This window comes from Bufo gargarizans, chromosome 1, assembly GCF_014858855.1.
Source record: "Bufo gargarizans isolate SCDJY-AF-19 chromosome 1, ASM1485885v1, whole genome shotgun sequence".
Classification (NCBI taxonomy): Eukaryota; Metazoa; Chordata; class Amphibia; order Anura; family Bufonidae; genus Bufo; species Bufo gargarizans.
The window spans coordinates 455193380-455212406 of NC_058080.1; the positions used below are offsets into that span (position 1 = coordinate 455193380).

A 19027-nucleotide genomic window follows, 5' to 3' on the forward strand; every position below is an offset into this window, starting at 1 on the left:
CATGAGAAAAAAAAAAAAAAGAATAGCATCTATCATAAAGTACACAGCAATCTCTTTCTAATAAACTTAGAACCAGCCCTGTACCTTACATAGATCCAGAGATCTCCTTCTCCATTGCTGCAATTGCAGTTTATTTTAAGCAGGCAGCTCAGGGGGGTGAACTTTCTCTGGGGACATGCCCTTTCTGCTGCAGCTGGTGGCGGTTAAAGGATGGAACAGAGTATGTATGCCAATCTCAGTGAGCTGGACAGAGAATTTCGAAAAATGGCAAACAGCAGGTGGCGTCATACAGATAGATTTCAGTGAATAACTCACTGGCTGTACTAAATTGTTTTATTACATGCAATTACAAAAGTCAGATCCAGGTTTTGGTTAGAAAAATTTAGAATATTTTATGTGGGACAACCCCTTTAAAAAAAAGAATTAAAGGCTGCATAATCCAGGAAAGCTTCACAGACAGTAAGAGGAGAAAACTGACATCCAGTGTCCAAAAATAAAAGTAAAATACGACTACATTTTTTCTGTACTTCTGTGAAAACAAATATAAAATGGAATCCAAAAATGTACCTTGTATTCAAAGCAGGAGACACACATATAGAGTAAATCAAGTATTCTGTTTAGCTGCAGCGTGGGTAGGTAGGCCAGCCACTTTTGGATGACACTCTGTTCTGTGTTTTTCATGATCCACAGGAAGCAGGTTAGTAGACTGCGGGTAGATTCTGGACTCAGAGTGGTGTACATTTTTAGAGGCTAAAGATAAGGAAATATGTGTTATGCCATTTATTGAATTTTTTCAATTGTACTATACCTTTTTTCACTGGTCTACAGTATGACTAGACTGACTATCTAAAGAAAGAGAGGTCACAGGTCAATTGCAGGTTTGCTCTTAAAGCAGTTGTCCCATTGTTTAATACTGATGACCTATTCTCAGATCTGTGGGGGTCCAACTCCTGACAGCCCCACCGATCAGCTGTTTGAAGAGACTGCGACGCTCCATCTGTCACATGGCCTAGGCGCAGGTCAGTGACATTCAAGAGATTGGGGCTGAACTGCAGTACCAAGCACAGCTGCTTGGTGAGCTGCCAGGAGGCCGGAACCTCTTTAAACAGCTGACCAGAAGGGTCAGATGCTGATGGCCTATCAGACAACACCTTTAAGGTGCCCAGATACCTGCAATAGCTGTTGACTGAACAAGCGACAGAGCTATCTTCCCTCACTTCCCTTAGAGTACTTTCCCACTAGCATTAAAGTTTTCCGGTATTGAGTTCCGTCATAGGGGCTCAATACCGGAAAAAAAACGCATCCGTTTTGTCCTAATGCATTCTGAATGGAAAGCAATCAATTCAGTATGCATCAGGATGTCTTCCATTCCATCCCTTTTACGGTATTTGGCCGGAGAAAATACCGCAGCACTTGCCGGATTGCCGGCATTAATTTCCATTGAAATGTATTAATGCCGGATCCGGTACCAATTTTGGTTCTGCATTTCTACAGAAAATTACAGGACTCTTATAACTGGTAGACAAATGCATAATAGAAGAAAATGGTGATGTGTAGACTTATAGGTAAATTGCACTTACAACTGAAGACAGAGTCAGTGGTGAAGACTTAAGACCAAACTGGTTTCCTGCAACTGCCATAGCAACATTCGGGTTTATCAGATTTGGAGTCTCTGGTTCTTCATCTGTACTGCGTGTTTTTCCAGTCTTTGAGTCTAAAACTTTTAATCAATAGACTAATTAATCTAAATGCACCCAAATCAAATACAACACATATATTTTTGAGCTGTAGATGCATATGTCAAGCATATCAAGAAACTAATCTATGTAAAGTTCTCTTTAAAACGAAAGAAAAAAAGTAGTAGAAAGACAGCTATCCGTAAGCTACCTTCCAACTGGTGTCACCAGAGGCACAGCTGTCTTTCCTTCTTTTTAGTAAGGGAGCTGATTTGCATACCCTTTCCCAGAGGAGCATTGCATGGCCTACAAGACTCCTCAAGCCCACAAGGCTCCACAAGAAGAAACAGTACCACCCAGATCCTCAAGATACTAATTTTCTATACATTTGTGAAACATTTTACAACAGTCTAATTTTGGTGCAATGTGTGTCTAATTTCACACCCTGGGAGATTTCTACCGAAATATAGTTACCTGAAAAATCATGTAGCTGAGGGATTGCATCTAAAATAGTGCTGACCAAAGGCAAATAAAGAGCAGCAATTTTATTCTTTATCTCCATTTTCTGACAGCGTGGATCCAGATCATGTGAACTCAGAAGATTGTGTATAGAATTGATGGCCTTTCTTTGCACCTTACTGATTCTGGGAAAGTAAAATATATTATTCAATTAATCTTCTGATGTGCTGTACAGTTGTAATACTTTTATCTTTAGTATTGAATAGTGTGTCAAACAATGTCTGCACCCCTGTCTCAGTGGCTTCCTATGGATTTGATCAAGGTCTACTATGTGTACAAGATAGTAAGATGAGCTTATAAGCAAAGACAAATCAACCTCAAACACAATTAAGTTATAGTGCATATTATCAGCAGGAACAACCTTATTAAATCCGGCTTAATGCCAGGTGGGGTAGATCCTACTGAATAAACCTATAACTGTCTTATGATATTCTTTTGCGCTGTTCAGGTGAAAATTAGCAATTTATTAATAAGTTAATTATGTATTTGAAGCACTGAGGGCAGAGCGCCCGAATCCCTCGGAGCATCAGAGCTTCCCTTGATTGACAGGGTCAGGCATCTTTTTAAGAATTTACCCTCATTAGGAAAAAAATTGTGGGTAAAATTGTTTTAAAACATTGTGTGACGGTATATTATTATATAGTGGGATACAGTAATAAGTAGTGATTGTGCTCTGTATGTATATAGACTGAACAAACCCTTCCGCTTCAGAATCCAGTGCAGCATCCAGTTCTGTCAAGAGGAGTCCAGTTAGGAAGTGTTTTTGGCGGAACTCTGGTGAGAGGTCAAACATGCTTGCTATTCTATGATCCTGGAAGCTAGAGCAGGAACTGGAATTCTGCGCAGGAAAAATAAATCCAATTAACTTAAAAACTTGCCAATTCTAGTTCGCAAAGTATCTAAAACAGTTACTTTTCCAGGATTTTCATATTGATGGCCTATCCTTAATATAGGTCATCAATATGAGATCGGCAAGGGTCCCAGGGCTGATCAGCTGTTAGAGGAAGTCACAGCGCTCAGCGGAGCTCCGGTGAGTGCCATAGCCTCCTCACAGCTTACCAAGCACAGTGCCATATATTCGATAGCAGCTGTGCTTGGTATGACAGCTTAGCCCCATTCACTTGAATGAGACCTAAGTCACTGGCCTAGGAAGAGCCCTAAGTGCTCATGCATAGCCGCAGCCTTTTCATACAGCGGATCATCAGGGGTCTGGGAAGTGGCTCTCCCACAAATATCATATTGATGACCAATCCCTAAATCTTAATAATATTTTTCTGAGACGCTTCAAGGGGGAGGAAACAAAATCTAGGAATGTCCAAGTCCACACAAGAATAAAAACTTGGTGGTTGCCATGGATATAAAGACAGAGCATGGAAATACTTAGATTTTAAGTTACTTATTTTTTATTGGTACCTCGGAAGAAATGGAGGGACATGGAGAAGCTGGTGTAGATGATGATGTCACAAAGAAGAGGTTTAGGTTAAGATAATGCTCATGACTGCACAGAATCTTTTGAAATTCCAGTCTCAAAGAGATAAGGGTTGGTAGAGAATTCAACTTGCTTGACAACTGGAAAACAGAACAGAATAGATTATGTACTAAGACATATTTACAGTATGCAACTGTGTGAGCTGAGAGACTACTACATACCATATTAAAACCATACTCATTAGGATAGAGTTTTAATATTTAATATACAAAAACAACTGACTTATTGGTCCTGCATGAGAAGAATACCATCATAGGAGTTGGTTTGGATGAATCCTCAAGTGACCTGGGTGGGTGCCATAAGATATTAACAGACACTGATATGGTCTAATCCAACTAAATGGCAGGATGTACAAACAATCCACATGTATAATAACATCATTAGTGAATGACCTATAGAACAATAGTCATCAGTTAAGCCGATTGTGATGGTTTTCACACTCAAATGAGTAGTTAATTGAATGGCACCATTATACTTCCCTGGGTCTGTAACCTCCTTCTGACAAGGGGCTATTATGTACTTATCTCCCCATTGGGCTTATCTTCATTTTCTAGGTTCAGCTTTGGCTGTGAATACATCTTGTGACAACTGGCAAGATTGTGTACCCTTTGATCAATGTTCTTTTCTTTCTCTACGTGTATTTACAAGCATATGTCAAACTGAAATGTATTGCAATGTGTTACTTCTGGAAATGTTATACATTCTCATGCACCAGTGATGTACAGTCACATCAAGGTGTGCAAAGGGGTTAAAGAGGTTAGCCACTTTCTGGAAACTGTTGACCAATGTATGTGTATTTGTAAGATGACTATATGGCATTTAACATAGCTTTTATTGATATTCTGCACCATATATTTCTATATATTTCTATGCCCCCTTGTTGGCTAAGTCTTTTGTGCTGTCCATACGGAGGTCCCAACCTTGGCCGCTGATGGAGGGTTATGTAACCAGGTAAGGCTGCGTTCACATCTACAGCAGCAGATGCGACAGGCTGTATGCGGCAGGCTAATAAATAGCTCAGGAACAAGGGAAAACATATTTCTGACCAGAGATGACATCACTGAACATTTAAAGGGAACCTGTCGTGGATATTTGATTATAATATAACTAATTATATACAATTATTTACTACTAAAAAGTACCTTAGATGTATTCACTTACTGGTGTGACAGATGGTTACCTCATAATATACACACAAAGATGCCACATGCCGCATGTTAATGAGCTGATTTGAGTCCAGCGTGATGTCATTGAGTCCAGCGTATATTTAATTCAGAGATATAGCCACTCCCCTGCCCACCGGCTGCTGATTCATATGGAAAATAACTGTCATTCAGCAGCAGGTAGGCGGGGAGAGTCAGGGGCTCATGAATATTCATGACCATCATTATCAGCTGGAGCTTTTCAATACAAGATGTTGGCAGATTGACTGGGTCAATTAAAGAAAGTGACCCAGCATTTTGCTAAGAGAATCAGTCACTTATTTATGTTGCCCTTAGTTAGGACACCATAAAACTGGTGACAGGTTCCCTTTAAGTGACACACAGAACAAGTGCAGGACTATTCACCCACGTTACATTCCAGAATATGTCCTTTTCAATATGTACTGTATGTATCTATTGGCACTTGATGAAAGCTTAGTTTTTGTACCTGATTGCAGTAATGTTTGATGAGATTGAAAACAAAACCACGATCCATCAGGGAAAGTAGATCATACAAGAAGAATGCCAGGCTTATGTTCATTTTCTCTGCATGTTCTGTCTCCTGAAATAATAGACAAGTCACTTACTTAGGTATTTAGTATGAGCTGGTTACATCCAGGAATTCTGGGTACTTATATGAAATATTCCTTATCATTGTATTCCGGGACAGTTTGAAGACATTTACATGGGATTTGTCAACTCCGAAATGCCCCTCAAACTGGAGTAAGCAGTGTATAGTGTAAATGACGCTGAGAAACTATTAAGTAATTTGTATCTTCATACACACTTACATTATGATGTTGTGCTCTGACAAACCAGCAGTAATATGCATTGAAAGGCCTCCTGAGCTCACACACAAAATGGAGAGGATTCCTGAATGCATTTTACTTCTGGTTTGCTGGAGCTCAATGTTGGAAGTATGAAGATACAAATTACACAACTGGAGTGCCATTTACACTAGTTTCTGGGGTGTTTCGAAGATGACAGATCCCCTTTAAGTTTGTACATTGGCTCAAAAACATTGGGTATTATATAAGAACTAGATCACTAACAATAATTAGTTCTAAGTCATGGTGGGAGTAATTTATTACGTGACTTGTATTTTGTATCTTTATAATCACTGTGCTCTGACAAACCAGCAGTAAAATACTTTGAGAGGACTCTTGAGCTCACACATATAATGGAGAGGACTCCAGGAGGACTCCTCTGAATGCACTTTGCTGCTGGTTTGTGGGATCACAGCGTCAGAATGCAAGTGATTATGAAGATAAAAATTACATAATTGGATTCAGCATCACTTACACTATACAATGCTTACTTTAGTTTCAGGGGTGTTTCGGACATGACAGATCCCCTTTAAGGTTGTACAATGGATCAAAAACATTAAGTGTCATATAAGAATCAGATCACTGACAATAATCAGTTCTAAGGCACAGTGGGAGGAATGTATTATGTAACTTGCCCTGTTTTTCTAAAAAACAAAAAGGCGCAAATATCGGCACAATTAATATTTTTACATTTTGTACCAATCTTACACATGGGGTCTGTTGGGGTGGGCATGGCTCCTGCGGCCTGATGGGTATATTATAATTTCCACCAGAAACAGGGAGAAATTATCATGCAAATCTATGGAAACTCACATGAATGTTTCTGGATTATGTTCTCTGCTTTGATTAACGTTCCCTGTTAAGTATTCCATAAATAAGCAGACATGATATGAATGCAGGGTACATATGCACCTACCTTTACAGGTTTGCTAAGAAGCGCTCCTATTTCAGATGTCACCACAGTAACGATAGTACTTATATCATCTTTAAAACGGTTGGAGAAGCGACTTCTTCTAGGGACCTCCTGCTTGTCTACGATGTGAACATACTGAGCCATGCTTTTCACCTGGGTTCGGAAACAGGAACAATGAATTCCGAAGAACTTTGTATGGGTCTTCATATGGTAATATCATAATATATATTGAAGAAGACATTAAACGAGCAGATACAGCAATCATCTGCATTTTAAATTGTAGAATAAATAGTGGTGGCGCCAACAAATTTCCCAAAAATATGCAGCAGGATATTTTTGCCTGTGACTTTAAAATACATGTCTAATAATGGAACCATGTCAAGTATATGGGTATGGCCACATGTGCATAAATGCTGTAGATTCTCCATAGTGGAATTGCATCCAGAAAATCTACTGAATTTAACAGTAGCAGTGACGTGGTAAGTCTCCTCCAAACGCAGTGAAGAAAGCCTGCAGTGAGAAATGACTTGCGCTGCGGGTATTCAGTCTGCATCATGTCAATTTATGCTGCTAGTTATACCCCTAGCTTTCAACCTTTGCAATGCAAAGGCTGAAAGCAGCAAAACACCCACTGTAATCCCAGAAGCAATGCCACAGCAAATACCAGCTCATTTCGGACCAGATCTGTTGCAGACTTGAGGGGTATGCCCCTACCATAATGTATAAATAGTGGGAGAGTAAGGTAAAGGATCTTACCAATAATTCAAAGAAGAACCAGGCATACTTGAAGACATTTTCCCTCACCATGTTGGTACTGACCACCATCTGCAGAGCCAGTTCCTCATGAAAGTACTTAAACAGAATAACACAAACAAACAAAATGTCATGCAATAAACATTACACAATAAAGCACTTACTGGTATAAGCAATACAAAACAAATCTCCTAAAGCAGAAAAATCACAGCTCAATCAATGTGTTTGGGTATCACTGGTAAACCATTATATGCCCTCAACCCACCAACTGATCTCCTTTCTATCCAAAAAAAAACAAAAAACAAGCACCACTCTAATAGACGGTGAATAGGGTGTTGGACCCAGTTTATTCTGGGTCCAACACCAACACCCTATTCACCATCTATCGGAGTGCTGCCTCGTTTTTATGTTTTTGGATCTTTCAGTGAACCTTGTGCCTATGGTCCCAGAGGGATTGCACCCTACTGACTGTAGTGACTGTGCTGCTGTTTTTTCTTGTTTTGTTCTATCTATCTATCTAATATCTATCCATCTGATATCTATCTATCTAATATGATGATCTATCTATCTAATATCTATCTTATATTGATCTATCTAATATCTATCTCTCTTTCATATATACCTATCTTCCTATCTCTATCTATCTATATCACACCCTCTATATTTTATTCTATCTTTTTAGCAAACCATATATTCATATTCATAAATGTTCATAGAACATACTAGTCATCTATGCTCAATGAATGAATGATCATGTTCAGAATTGTTCATCTCAAATCTATCCACCATTCCTTCCATCTGTCTGTCTATCTAGCTCATAACCCTCTAACTTTTATTCTATCTTTCCAGCATTACATATAGAGACACATAGAAAATACTCATCATCGGTTCTCAGTGAATGAGTGATCATGTTCAGAATTGTTCATATTCTTATTATGGGACCTATTTTAAATCCAAATGACTATGTCTATGACTGACTGATGGAAGTACTAGTAAACTGTGTCCTATTAAATAGTGTACACAATAAAAACTGCAATAAGTATCTGAAACACTTTCTTTAAAGGCTCATTTGTTAGATTTACTAAAAAAAGAGAAATCTGCCACGTAAAACAAATACATGGCTATTATTTACTGCTGAATGATCATGCTATTTTATTTGAAATAAATAACTAGACCTTATAAAATAATAAATAATCGGTATTATATGGATGCACGATATACACATCCAGTAATAAATGTACAGGCAGTTACACTGTCATTGCTATAAGTCAATAACAAGCAATATGTAGATTTTATTTCTCATGAAAGAAGTAATTATCTTAATTTTCCAATATTAGCTGAGGTATATATAATGTCTCACACCTTTTTACCAGACGGTCTGGTGCTGGCCATAGTGTTCTGAAGGTCATTACTGGACTCAATAAAGAAGGACATACGATTGTTGCTGCGGCCAGAAGCCTGAGGAGAATGACAATATTAGCAGATTAATGCTCCTTATATATATTGTAGATACATATCCTATAGTTCTATGGATATCATACATGTTTCTCTGCATCCTTTACTCATGAACTCTCAGGAATCGGTCACCCGGGCTGATGTAACGTACTGCCAGGCCCCCACTTTATCATCACTGCTGCTAACCACTGGTGGGTGATGGGGACAACGTCCTACTTAATCAAATGGCATATTCTACGTCTATTATTTTCCTCTTCATATGAAAATTAAAAGGAAAACTTTTTATATGCCCGCCAAATTACATTTACAATTCTGTCAGATGCTCCATCAACAGATGGCAGGCTGCCATTTGAATTGGCCATAAGAAAGTAATGCCTACTCTCCTTGTGGAGAATTTCAGGCACATATCACTAAGAGATATATGCAAAGTAGTCCCTCTAAATGAGGAAAACTGTGTCTAAAGGGCAAATAACATACAATGTAACTCATTGACTAAATCCAAGCATCATAACCAACCAGATCCCATCATTTTCTGAGTAAACCACATCTCTGTCGCATACAACAAAATTGTTTTAATTTGTGTGAAAAGGGCAATTCAAGATCATTCTTATTATTAGTAAGAGACTATACCCTACCTATCCACATATGACTGTCTCTGGTTATCCCTAAAAGAGAACCTGTCATAGTGTCTGATCTACAGGCAGCATGTTATAGCACAGGAGGAGCCAAGCAGATTGATATATACCGTTGTTTTGTAGGAAAAGATTCAGTATCTCATCCATTTAAATATCTGCTTGATCTGGGTTTAGTAGTCCAGTGGGCGGCCATTGTCATAATGGCTAATGCTTGGACAGACATAATATAATCTATAGTCCTTTGATGAACTTCAGGACGTTTATTTCCTGGTGTCCGTCCCTTTGTCTAGGTGACTCACACATGACCTACAGTTTCCTAAAATATTCTCTGCATCTACTCTCACTGTAACTCATCTGAACAGAGAGAGGGCATATAAGTTGCCTAATATTTACATTAAGATCAAGGTATTTTTAAAGAGGACCTGTCACCTCTCCTGTCTAAGCAAATATTTGTATTCCCCATAATATAACAATTCTGGAACACTTCCTCTTATAATCCACACTGTACCATCCCTATGTTATTCCTCTTAGACATTATGAGTAAAAACGAGATTTTTGTATAACTTACCAGTAAAATCTCTTTCTCGCTCTTTCCTTGGGGGACACAGAAGACCTTGGGTATAGCTCATCTCCATAGGAGGCGTGACACTAAGTGAAAACTGTTAAGCCCCTCCTCCACAGCTATACCCTCAGCCTGGAGAGAGAGGCTGCCAGTTGCGTGTCCAAGTAGTGAAAAAAGGCAAAGTCCAAAAGTGGAACCAACAAGCCAACTACCCAACGGGCAAAACAACTCGGAAACCGTGTAGAGAAAAACAAAGAATGGGTGGGTGCTGTGTCCCCCAAGGAAAGAGCGAGAAAGAGATTTTACTGGTAAGTTATACAAAAATCTCGTTTTCTCGCCCAGTTTCCTTGGGGGACACAGAAGACCTTGGGACGTTCAAAAGCAGTCCAAAAGGGGGAGGGACCACAGCACCAAGGCGAAGCACCCGAAGGCATCAAGAAACCGCCGCCCGCAGACCAGGCGGCCCAAGGCAGCACCTGCCGAAGCCAGAGTAGGCACCCTGTAGAACGCTGTAAGGCAGACCAGTGACCGCCTCGCACAGACGCATGGCCGAAGCCAAATGCCTCCGGCCCAGGAGGCACCGACAACTCTGGTGAAATGAACGGAGACACCAAAAGCAGAACCCTGCCCTTGGTGCGGTAACCACAGCAATAACCACAGTGAGAAAGCGGAGGAAAGCCACCCCGGAGGCCACCAACCCGTTGCGCGGACCTCCTAGAAAACCAAGTGACCCAACGTCGACAAGAGCCGGAGATCTCCAAGTAAAAACCGCAAGGCCCAAACAACTCCCAAATCTGAAGAAGAGTCCGTTCCCGGGGGTGGAAAGGGGAGGACGAAAGCCTCGTCAAAATGAAAGACAAACACCACCTTCAGAAGGAAGGAAGAGACGGGATGGAGAACAGCCCTGTCCTGAGGAAAGAGAAGGCCCGGAACAAGAAGGGCCGCCACCCAGGCACCCGCCAGAGACACGACGGCTACGGAAACATAACCGTACAGGACAGAAGGAGTAGAGAGAGCTTCTGTAACGGCTCCAAGGGAAAGACTGGAGTGCCAAGAGCCCAGTATGCAATGCCCAGGGCGGTACCCAGGGGCAGTACAAGGGAACCCCAAAGCCGCTCCATGGAAGAGGGTCCTGACAGGCCCAGAGGGCCGGGGAACGCTGAAAGGGGAAGGACAGCGCCGACACTTGACACTTCAAGCAACAGAGTCCCAGTCCCAGATCTAGGTCGGACTGAAGAAAGACAGAACCATTAGGAGCGAACACTAGCGAGCACGCAAGAGTCGCCTGGGCAAGCGGGTGAAAACCCAATGCGAACAGGCGCAGACCCGAAACACGGGCAGTACGGTCGGCAAAAACTGGTCCCGTCGGCCCCCGAGCAACGTTGTCCTGTAACCACCCGGAGTGGGGGAGCAGAAGGACAGACGGAAAGGAACCGAAGGGTCCGCCCAGTAACCGCCAGGACAAGACAGGCTAAAGTCCATGTCGATGTAGCCACCACAGGAAGACGTCCTACAGTCCCGGTGTGGGAGATCTAATGACAATCTCGACCGAATGGGGGTTCCTCCCAAGTTACAGCCAGAGTGAACAAGGGAGACAGTACGAGGCCAAGAGGAACATCAGAACCATCCACATGAACAACCAAGCTCTCCCCAGATGGGAGGGCAGTGAAGGAACCGCCACTGAAGCGCGGCCGGGGCAAAAGCCACACCGGAGGGAGCCGAGCCGAACCGAGCGGGAGCCAAGCAGAGCCGGCGAGAAAAGGCAGTCGAGACAGAGGCCGGCATAACACCCTCCAACCGAAAGGAGGAGTGGGCAACAGGGAAGCCATAGGACAGCTCAAAGGCAGAACCCCGCTCACTGAGACGCCCGGTTCACTGCCACGCAGAAGGCGAGTACCCTGAAGAACCCAAGGTGGAGGTCCTACGGACCTGGGTAAGCGAGCACCCAAGAGAAGCTGGGTGACCATCCCGAGAAAAGCGGCCCGAACCCGGTAGCGGACCAGCCTGAAGCGCGGAGGGGGCGCCAAAAGAAAAGACTCATACTGCACGACACCCGAAGAGGAGGAAACAGTAGCAGGCGAGGGAACAGCAGCCCCGCCAGAGCCAACGCCGAAAACGAGTGGCACTGCAAACGGCACTCTCGACCCAGTGACCACTTGCGCCGGGAAGCGAGTGCACGGGAGAACGAAAGGGCACCTATCAAAGAACCACGAACACTCCCCAGGTGGAAAGGCCAACGGACATGGTGGATGCCGACCAACGGGACCACAATATACAGGCCAAACCAGAGAAACGAGCACCACCCAGCTCGGCGAAGTAGAGAGCAGTAGAGCCCATCTACTATATCTAAGGAATACACCTTTGAATACAATGGCATTCTTTTAATGCTTGTATGACAGCACCCAAGGGTTACACAGGTGGACAGAATGATCTCTTTAGAGAAGAGCGCAAGGCCCGTGACAAGCACCACATCCCAAGAGAAAAAGAGGGAATGTCGCAGGAGGAAGTGAGGCATACGTACGAGCAGCCCCGCAAGCAGTGAGAAGGCCAACCCACCTATGGGAGGAGAAGGCATACACGGCCCAAACAACGGACAGAGTGCACCAGAAATACCGCTCACCGCAAAAAAATAGACACCCAGTGAAGGGGATCAGCCACAGAGTCCAACAGTATCAACGGAAGTGCAAAGTGCAACCTGAAAGGGAGTTATGCACAAGACATCAGTATGGCATGCGATGGAAATGCAGGCAGGCCCCCCAGAAAAGGGGGAAACGTATCTGGCAACACTGCAGCTGGTAAGAATGCAAAGGCCCGTCCCAAAGGGGGGATGCCCAAGGCCAGTAACAACTTCAGAGAAGTAGAACATACCATAGTCTGCCCAGAAGGTGACCAATCACATGGCCGCACAGTACCCAGCGGGAACGCAGGAGGGAGGTCCGCCCAGTGAAAGGGGGACATGCACGGGGTTATCCAACCATTAAGCGAGTGCGCAATAACCCACCTAACACCGAATACTGTGAGAGTGCAACTACTCCACAATGAAGGAGAACATGCAAGAATCCCGCACAGCATATCACGGACAGCCATGGGTCACGTGAGGGTGCAAATTTTTCGCCCATGGATGAGGAGGGCCGTGTATGGCCCGCAACACATCCGGCGAAAGAGCAGTATTCCACCCAGAAAGGGGCGGGGTAATGCACACGGCCGTCACCGCATCCAGCAAAAATGCAAGCACCCCGCCAAGGATGCGGGACATGCACATGGCCAGCAACGCACTGGCGAGAAAACAACCACAGTCAGCGGTGTTGTGCGTATGCCGCCTGAGGAAAGGATACATGCTCATTGCTGGCAGCGATTCCAGTGAGTGCAGCACACCACCCAAGGAAGGGGTCGTGCACATGGCCGGCAGCGAATCCAATGATAGTGCAGCAATCCACCTATGGAAGGAGTTCATGCACATGGCCGGCAGCAAATCCAGAGAGAGTGCAGCATTCCGCCTATGGACGGAGGTCATGCGTATGGCCGGCAACGAATCCGGAAAGTGCAGCATTCCGCCTATGGAAGGAGGTCATGCCCATGGCCGGTTCATGCATATGGCCGGCAGCGAATCCAGCGAGAGTGCAGCGTTCTGCCTATGGACGGAGGTCATGCATATGGCCGGCAGCGAATCCAGAGAGAGAGAGCGCAGCAGTCCTCCTTTGGACGGAGGTCATGCGTATGACCAGCAGTGAAGCCAGAGAGAGTGCAACATTCCACCTATGGAAGGAGGTCATGCATAAGGCCGTAGCGAACCCAGCGAGAGTGCAGCATTCCGCCTATGGAAGGAGGTCATGCATAAGGCCGTAGCGAACCCAGCGAGAGTGCAGCGTTCCGCCTATGGAAGGAGGTCATGCATATGGCCGTAGCGAACCCAGCGAGAGTGCAGCGTTCCGCCTATGGAAGGAGGTCATGCATATGGCCGTAGCGAATCCAGCGAGAGTGCAGCGTTCCGCCTATGGAAGGAGGTCATGCATATGGCCGTAGCGAATCCAGCGAGAGTGCAGCGTTCCGCCTATGGAAGGGGGTCACGCATATGGCCGTAGCAAATCCAGCGAGAGTGCAGCGTTCCGCCTATGGAAGGGGGTCGTGCACATGGTCAGCATCGTATGCGGTAAAAGGGCAGTATTCCACCTACAGAAAGGGGGTCATGCACAAGGCTAGCCCGCAGCCAGAGAGAGTGCAGTATGCCGCCTATAATGGGGGGTCATGCACATGGCCAGCACCGCGACTGGAGAGGGCGACTAATTCTGCCTATAGAAAAAGGCGGCCTGCACCTGGCCAGCGCCGTACCCCAGGAGAGGGCAAGGGTCCGCCTAGAAAGGGAAACATGTATACCTGGCCAGTGCCACGGAGCGCAACATGCCACCTATAGAATAGGGGCAGGCATACGGCCAGCGCTCTAAGGTCAGGCTGCAGTATCCTGCGCAGCCAACATAAAATACAGATATTTCATATATATGATATATATTCACACTTCATTATTAATATTATTATATTTTTTATTTTATTTTAATTTTTTTTTTTTTTTTTTTTTCTATTTATTATTGTAAAACACAGCCTCTTTTAGGCAGGAAGGGGCCACCATATAAGAGCACAGCCTCACTGAGAGGCTAGCCATCCCAGGGTCTCCTCCAGATGGCAGCCGTCAGCGTCCAAGAGGTTAATACAGATCGGACCTGAGGGCAGTGCAGCGATCCCCTGGGGGCGGGGGGACCTCCGGCGGGAAGAATTCGCGCCTGCGAATGCCCGCCCCCTCCAATCGAGGCCGGAATATTGCGGCCTAGTAGGCCGCGAAGCCGGGGCCTAAAGTTTGCGGTGCCCGGAGGTACCGGCCGGGATCTGGAGGGAGCGAAGCGGCGCATGCACAATACCGGCCGCGGGAGCCCACCCCGCGGGCCGGAGAATCAGGGGGCCCGGAAGAAGGAGCCCGGGATAGAACCTTTCTGCGGCGCCCGACCGACCGGAAGACAGCCTCTCCGAGCACCTGCGGTCGGCCGGGGTCCGCTGAACACCGCAGTCATGCCGGCCGCGGGAGCCCACCCCGCGGACCGGAAACAAGGGCCCTACGCCGCAGCAGTCAGGAGAGGGCCCAGGCCCTGAGCCGTCTCAAGGAGGGATGCCTGCGCACCGGTAAGGCGATAGGGGGGGATGGGGGACCCTGCAAGGAGAGAGGCAGCTCCCTGGGCGGCATGATAGGGACGCCAGCATAACCCCTCAGTGGATGCACCTATAGTGGAGGGGAGGAGAGGGAACTAATAAAACAAACTAGGGTGGCCAGACCAGTATGGGGGTCAGTCAAGCAGGAGACCGGGGTGGGGGGGAGGGGGTCGTAGGGCTGGAGAAGCCACTCTCTCACCACAGCCGTCTTCACCCTCGGTCCGTTCCAGCAGGGTCGCCCCTTCAGCTACTGGCACCGTAGTGGCAGGACGCTGGAAGAGGGACTTGGCGTGCGGGCGACCCTTACGCTGGCGGGATGCAGGGGAGCTGGGCTGCCCTGGTCCACCTTGCCTTCTGTGGGGGAGGCAGCAGTGCGGATACCGGCACTGGCGCAGCTCAACCCCGGGAGAAACAGAGAGGTCTAGTGCGTCTCTGTTGTCCCGTATTCTGGAACAAAAGAAAATAAAAAAGTAAAAATCAAAAATTTTTAAAAAACAACAAAGGAGAAAACAGCCCTGCAGTAGCAGGGAGTGTCTTGCCTCCTTGGACACTAAGCAAAAACTGGCAGCCTCTCTCTCCAGGCTGAGGGTGTAGCTGTGGAGGAGGGGCTTAACAGTTTTCACTTAGTGTCACGCCTCCTATGGAGATGAGCTATACCCAAGGTCTTCTGTGTCCCCCAAGGAAACTGGGCGAGAAATGACAAGTTACCAGCGTGCTCTAACATACTCTCTCACTGTCTAATCCATGCTGCCAATGCCTTTCCGTGTAGGCACAGATCACTTTGAAATGGGCAATGCTAACACCCATTTGACAATTTATTCTTAAAATTATAGGTGGAGTAACAGAGCAACAGCACAAAACAGAATTATGTTGCTTCAGAATGGTTATTTCACTGGGAACACAATTTCTTAATAAAGAATATGTGTCAAGATTGCCAACACGTCCTCTTTAAGAAGGTCATGTTAGTAAAATAGTAAGCATATAAAATTCTGATCTTATGAAATGCCAGTTTCACCTTGGAGGACATGATACTTTTGACCTCTTCATCTGCACTCTGCATCCCTGCAATATCTGGATTACTTGAGCTCATTGTCCTCGACTGGGCCAGCTTAGAGCCAACAGAAGCAGCAGAGATCCGGCCAACTGTGTTGTAACGTACATCTGCCATAGTTCCACCTATAGAATTAAAATTAGACAGATAAATAGATTAATAGATAGAAGACCGATTTTACACATATAGATAGATATGAGAAAGACTGATAGATCGATAAATAGATAGATAGTGTGGGGTTTCGCTCTGGTAAATAGGGTAAGCGGGCGCAGTACAGAGGCAAAATACAAGTTCTTAACTCAAAACGTCAGTGTTTATTTACACTTGAAGCAATTGCACAAAACAGCACGTAACTTTGCAGTCTTGGTGTTAATTCACACACAATGGAAAGTTCATATAACACAAGTCACCTTGCTGGCAGTTCTGCCTCCAGTAGTCCACAGCAGGCTTTAGGGGGCCTGTTTCCCCAGCATGCGTCTCTCAGCCCTCCTGCACCGTGCAAAGCCTCAGATCCAAAAAACAGAGACATCTCTGCTGAGCCCAGCTGCCTATTTAAGGACAGCTAGGTGCTGCCAAAACCCGGACCGGCACTTAAAGTCTGGTCCGATATTTGACCTCACCTGGCTAGAAACCAGCCGAGCCGCACATGCTGGGAGGAAAATAACTGCCTTGCCAGACACAATCCCTCTCTGTGTCACAATAGATATACTACTGACACATAGATAGCAGATATTGCTTCGCTATAATGTGGATACATGCATATGAGATAAATAGATAGATAGATATGAGATAGACATACAGATTGATAGACAGATAGCTATGAGATAGACAGATGCCCACAACTGTATCCGTTTTGTGGTAGAGACATATGGATAGAACATGTCCTAGACTTGGCCGGAAAATGCAGATCACGGACCCACTGAAGTCCATAGCTCCACAAAAAATCGGATGCAACATGAACAATCGTATTTTGCAGATCCACATCTACATCCGCTCGTGTGCATGAAGCCTTAGTCAAAGAATTTCATGAATGTGGAGCTAGCAAAAAACCTCTAACGGAACAATCTGAATACTGACATTATGACAGTACCTGCTAAATACATGTCCTTCTGAACATCAGGAAGACGGAATACGTAATACAAATATGATGCCAGTAAGCAATTTCTTCCATGCTGGTCTTTGCTGAGTTCTTTACTGTTATGAAGGCTACTCACTATGGAAACCACTGATTCAAAGGTAAATTGGGAAAAAGTGGCTGCAAAGAGATGAGAAAATTAATTTCAAACATACAGATCAGTATTGCCATCTGCTGGTATAAGGATAAACTGCACCTTGATTTTCATACGGAAAAGTTAGTACCGTTTCACACAGTTTTTTAGTGATGTTTACTGCACTTTTGTGTTTTTTTTTTCTGGTGTTTTTTTGCACCTTCAGTTTTTGCTCCCTTTTCGTGGAGAAAAAAAAAAACACCAGCTGAAGTTCTTTGGGAAATATGAAATGCAGAACACATAAGCATTTTTTTGCTACTGGCATTTACGTTTATTAGGTAGGTTTTTTTTTAAAGTCTTTCCTGCTTTTAAAAAACACCTATTGTAGCATATTTTATTCAGATATTTTTACATCTCTTTCACTATTGGGAAAAAAATGACACACAGCAATAAATAAAAAAAATGCCACAAGACACGCAGGCGCCCTAAGAAAAAGCATGCTGTTTATCTGGCGTTTGTTTAGTGGCAGAAAAAAGTGAAAAATTCATGTTTGTAAGTACCTTTATAGATGATCCAAAGAGAGGTGTTCCATAGCACTCTCCGGTAAAACCTGCAGTTTATTGATCAATACCCATACAGTGCACACAGCGACGGGCAAGACATATCAATATGCAGCTAACAGCCGTTTCGTATCTTCCAACGCTTTGAAATAGTTAAAATAGTTTGGGCTGTTTGAAACGAGGATAGCTCAGGCTGGATGATAACTGCAGGGATAGACGCTTTTCTCTGACTCTATACCAACTATTGGTCGACTTACTTTGAGATTTTTACCTTACTCCAGAATTGCGGCAAAATTTTGGCGCAAAATGGCGCATCTAAGGCCCGTCCTATTTCCTGCTAAATTCTGCCTCTTTTCAATAAGACCCGTCCCCTTGTCGGGCATGTAAAAAAAAAAGTGTAGAAACCTTAGATGTGCCAAATTGTGCTACTGTTTACACAGTAAATCTGGGCAACTGTGTCTAGACGTTCCCGCGACAGGTGGCAGGAGATCGGCGAGACTGGCAACATGTGGTTTGAGTCGACATGTTTTCCGTTTGGATCAAATGACGTCTGTGTTGTTTCTGGCGCTTGCCACACCACCTTTCCCCTGGTGTGGCTATTAGGGTCATTTAACCTTCTCTATTTATAGTTGCTTCTCCCACAATGCTGTGCGGTTTATAGCTTCTGTTTGGACCTTTGGATAGATTGTGGTTGGAGCTCAGCTGAGTTCCTGGTGCTTCCATTGCTCCTTTGAAGTTAAGTCTTTCCTTTCCCTTTTGTATTTTGTTTGGGTTCTGTGTGTTGCATTTCCCTATTATTTGTATTAGGCCTGAAGAAGACTCCTGTTCGTCCTTCCTTTTGGAGGAACATGTAGTCTTAGTACCAGGGTCCTATAGGGCTTGATAGGACTCTAGGTATTCCTGCGTATGACCTCACCAACCTTTGGGGTCTGTTCATACTGGTAGTCAGTCAGGATTTTGGTTAGGGTTTTCACTAGGGGG

The 19027-nt window shown here is 44.6% G+C and overlaps 1 protein-coding gene across 1 annotated transcript in view; it reads right to left on the reverse strand.

The window, feature by feature from the left end:
• Positions 1–19027, reverse strand: part of DOCK8 (dedicator of cytokinesis 8) — a 209522-nt gene that overhangs the window by 64660 nt on the left and 125835 nt on the right. The window contains exons 21-31 of the mRNA XM_044272650.1: positions 17369–17533; positions 16243–16403; positions 8742–8837; positions 7383–7478; positions 6630–6779; positions 5335–5448; positions 3609–3764; positions 2894–3033; positions 2151–2320; positions 1581–1720; positions 568–750 (exon numbers count right to left, since the gene is read on the reverse strand). Coding sequence (XP_044128585.1) covers positions 568–750; positions 1581–1720; positions 2151–2320; positions 2894–3033; positions 3609–3764; positions 5335–5448; positions 6630–6779; positions 7383–7478; positions 8742–8837; positions 16243–16403; positions 17369–17533 — 1571 coding nt within the window. The remainder of the gene's footprint in view (positions 1–567; positions 751–1580; positions 1721–2150; positions 2321–2893; positions 3034–3608; positions 3765–5334; positions 5449–6629; positions 6780–7382; positions 7479–8741; positions 8838–16242; positions 16404–17368; positions 17534–19027) is intronic.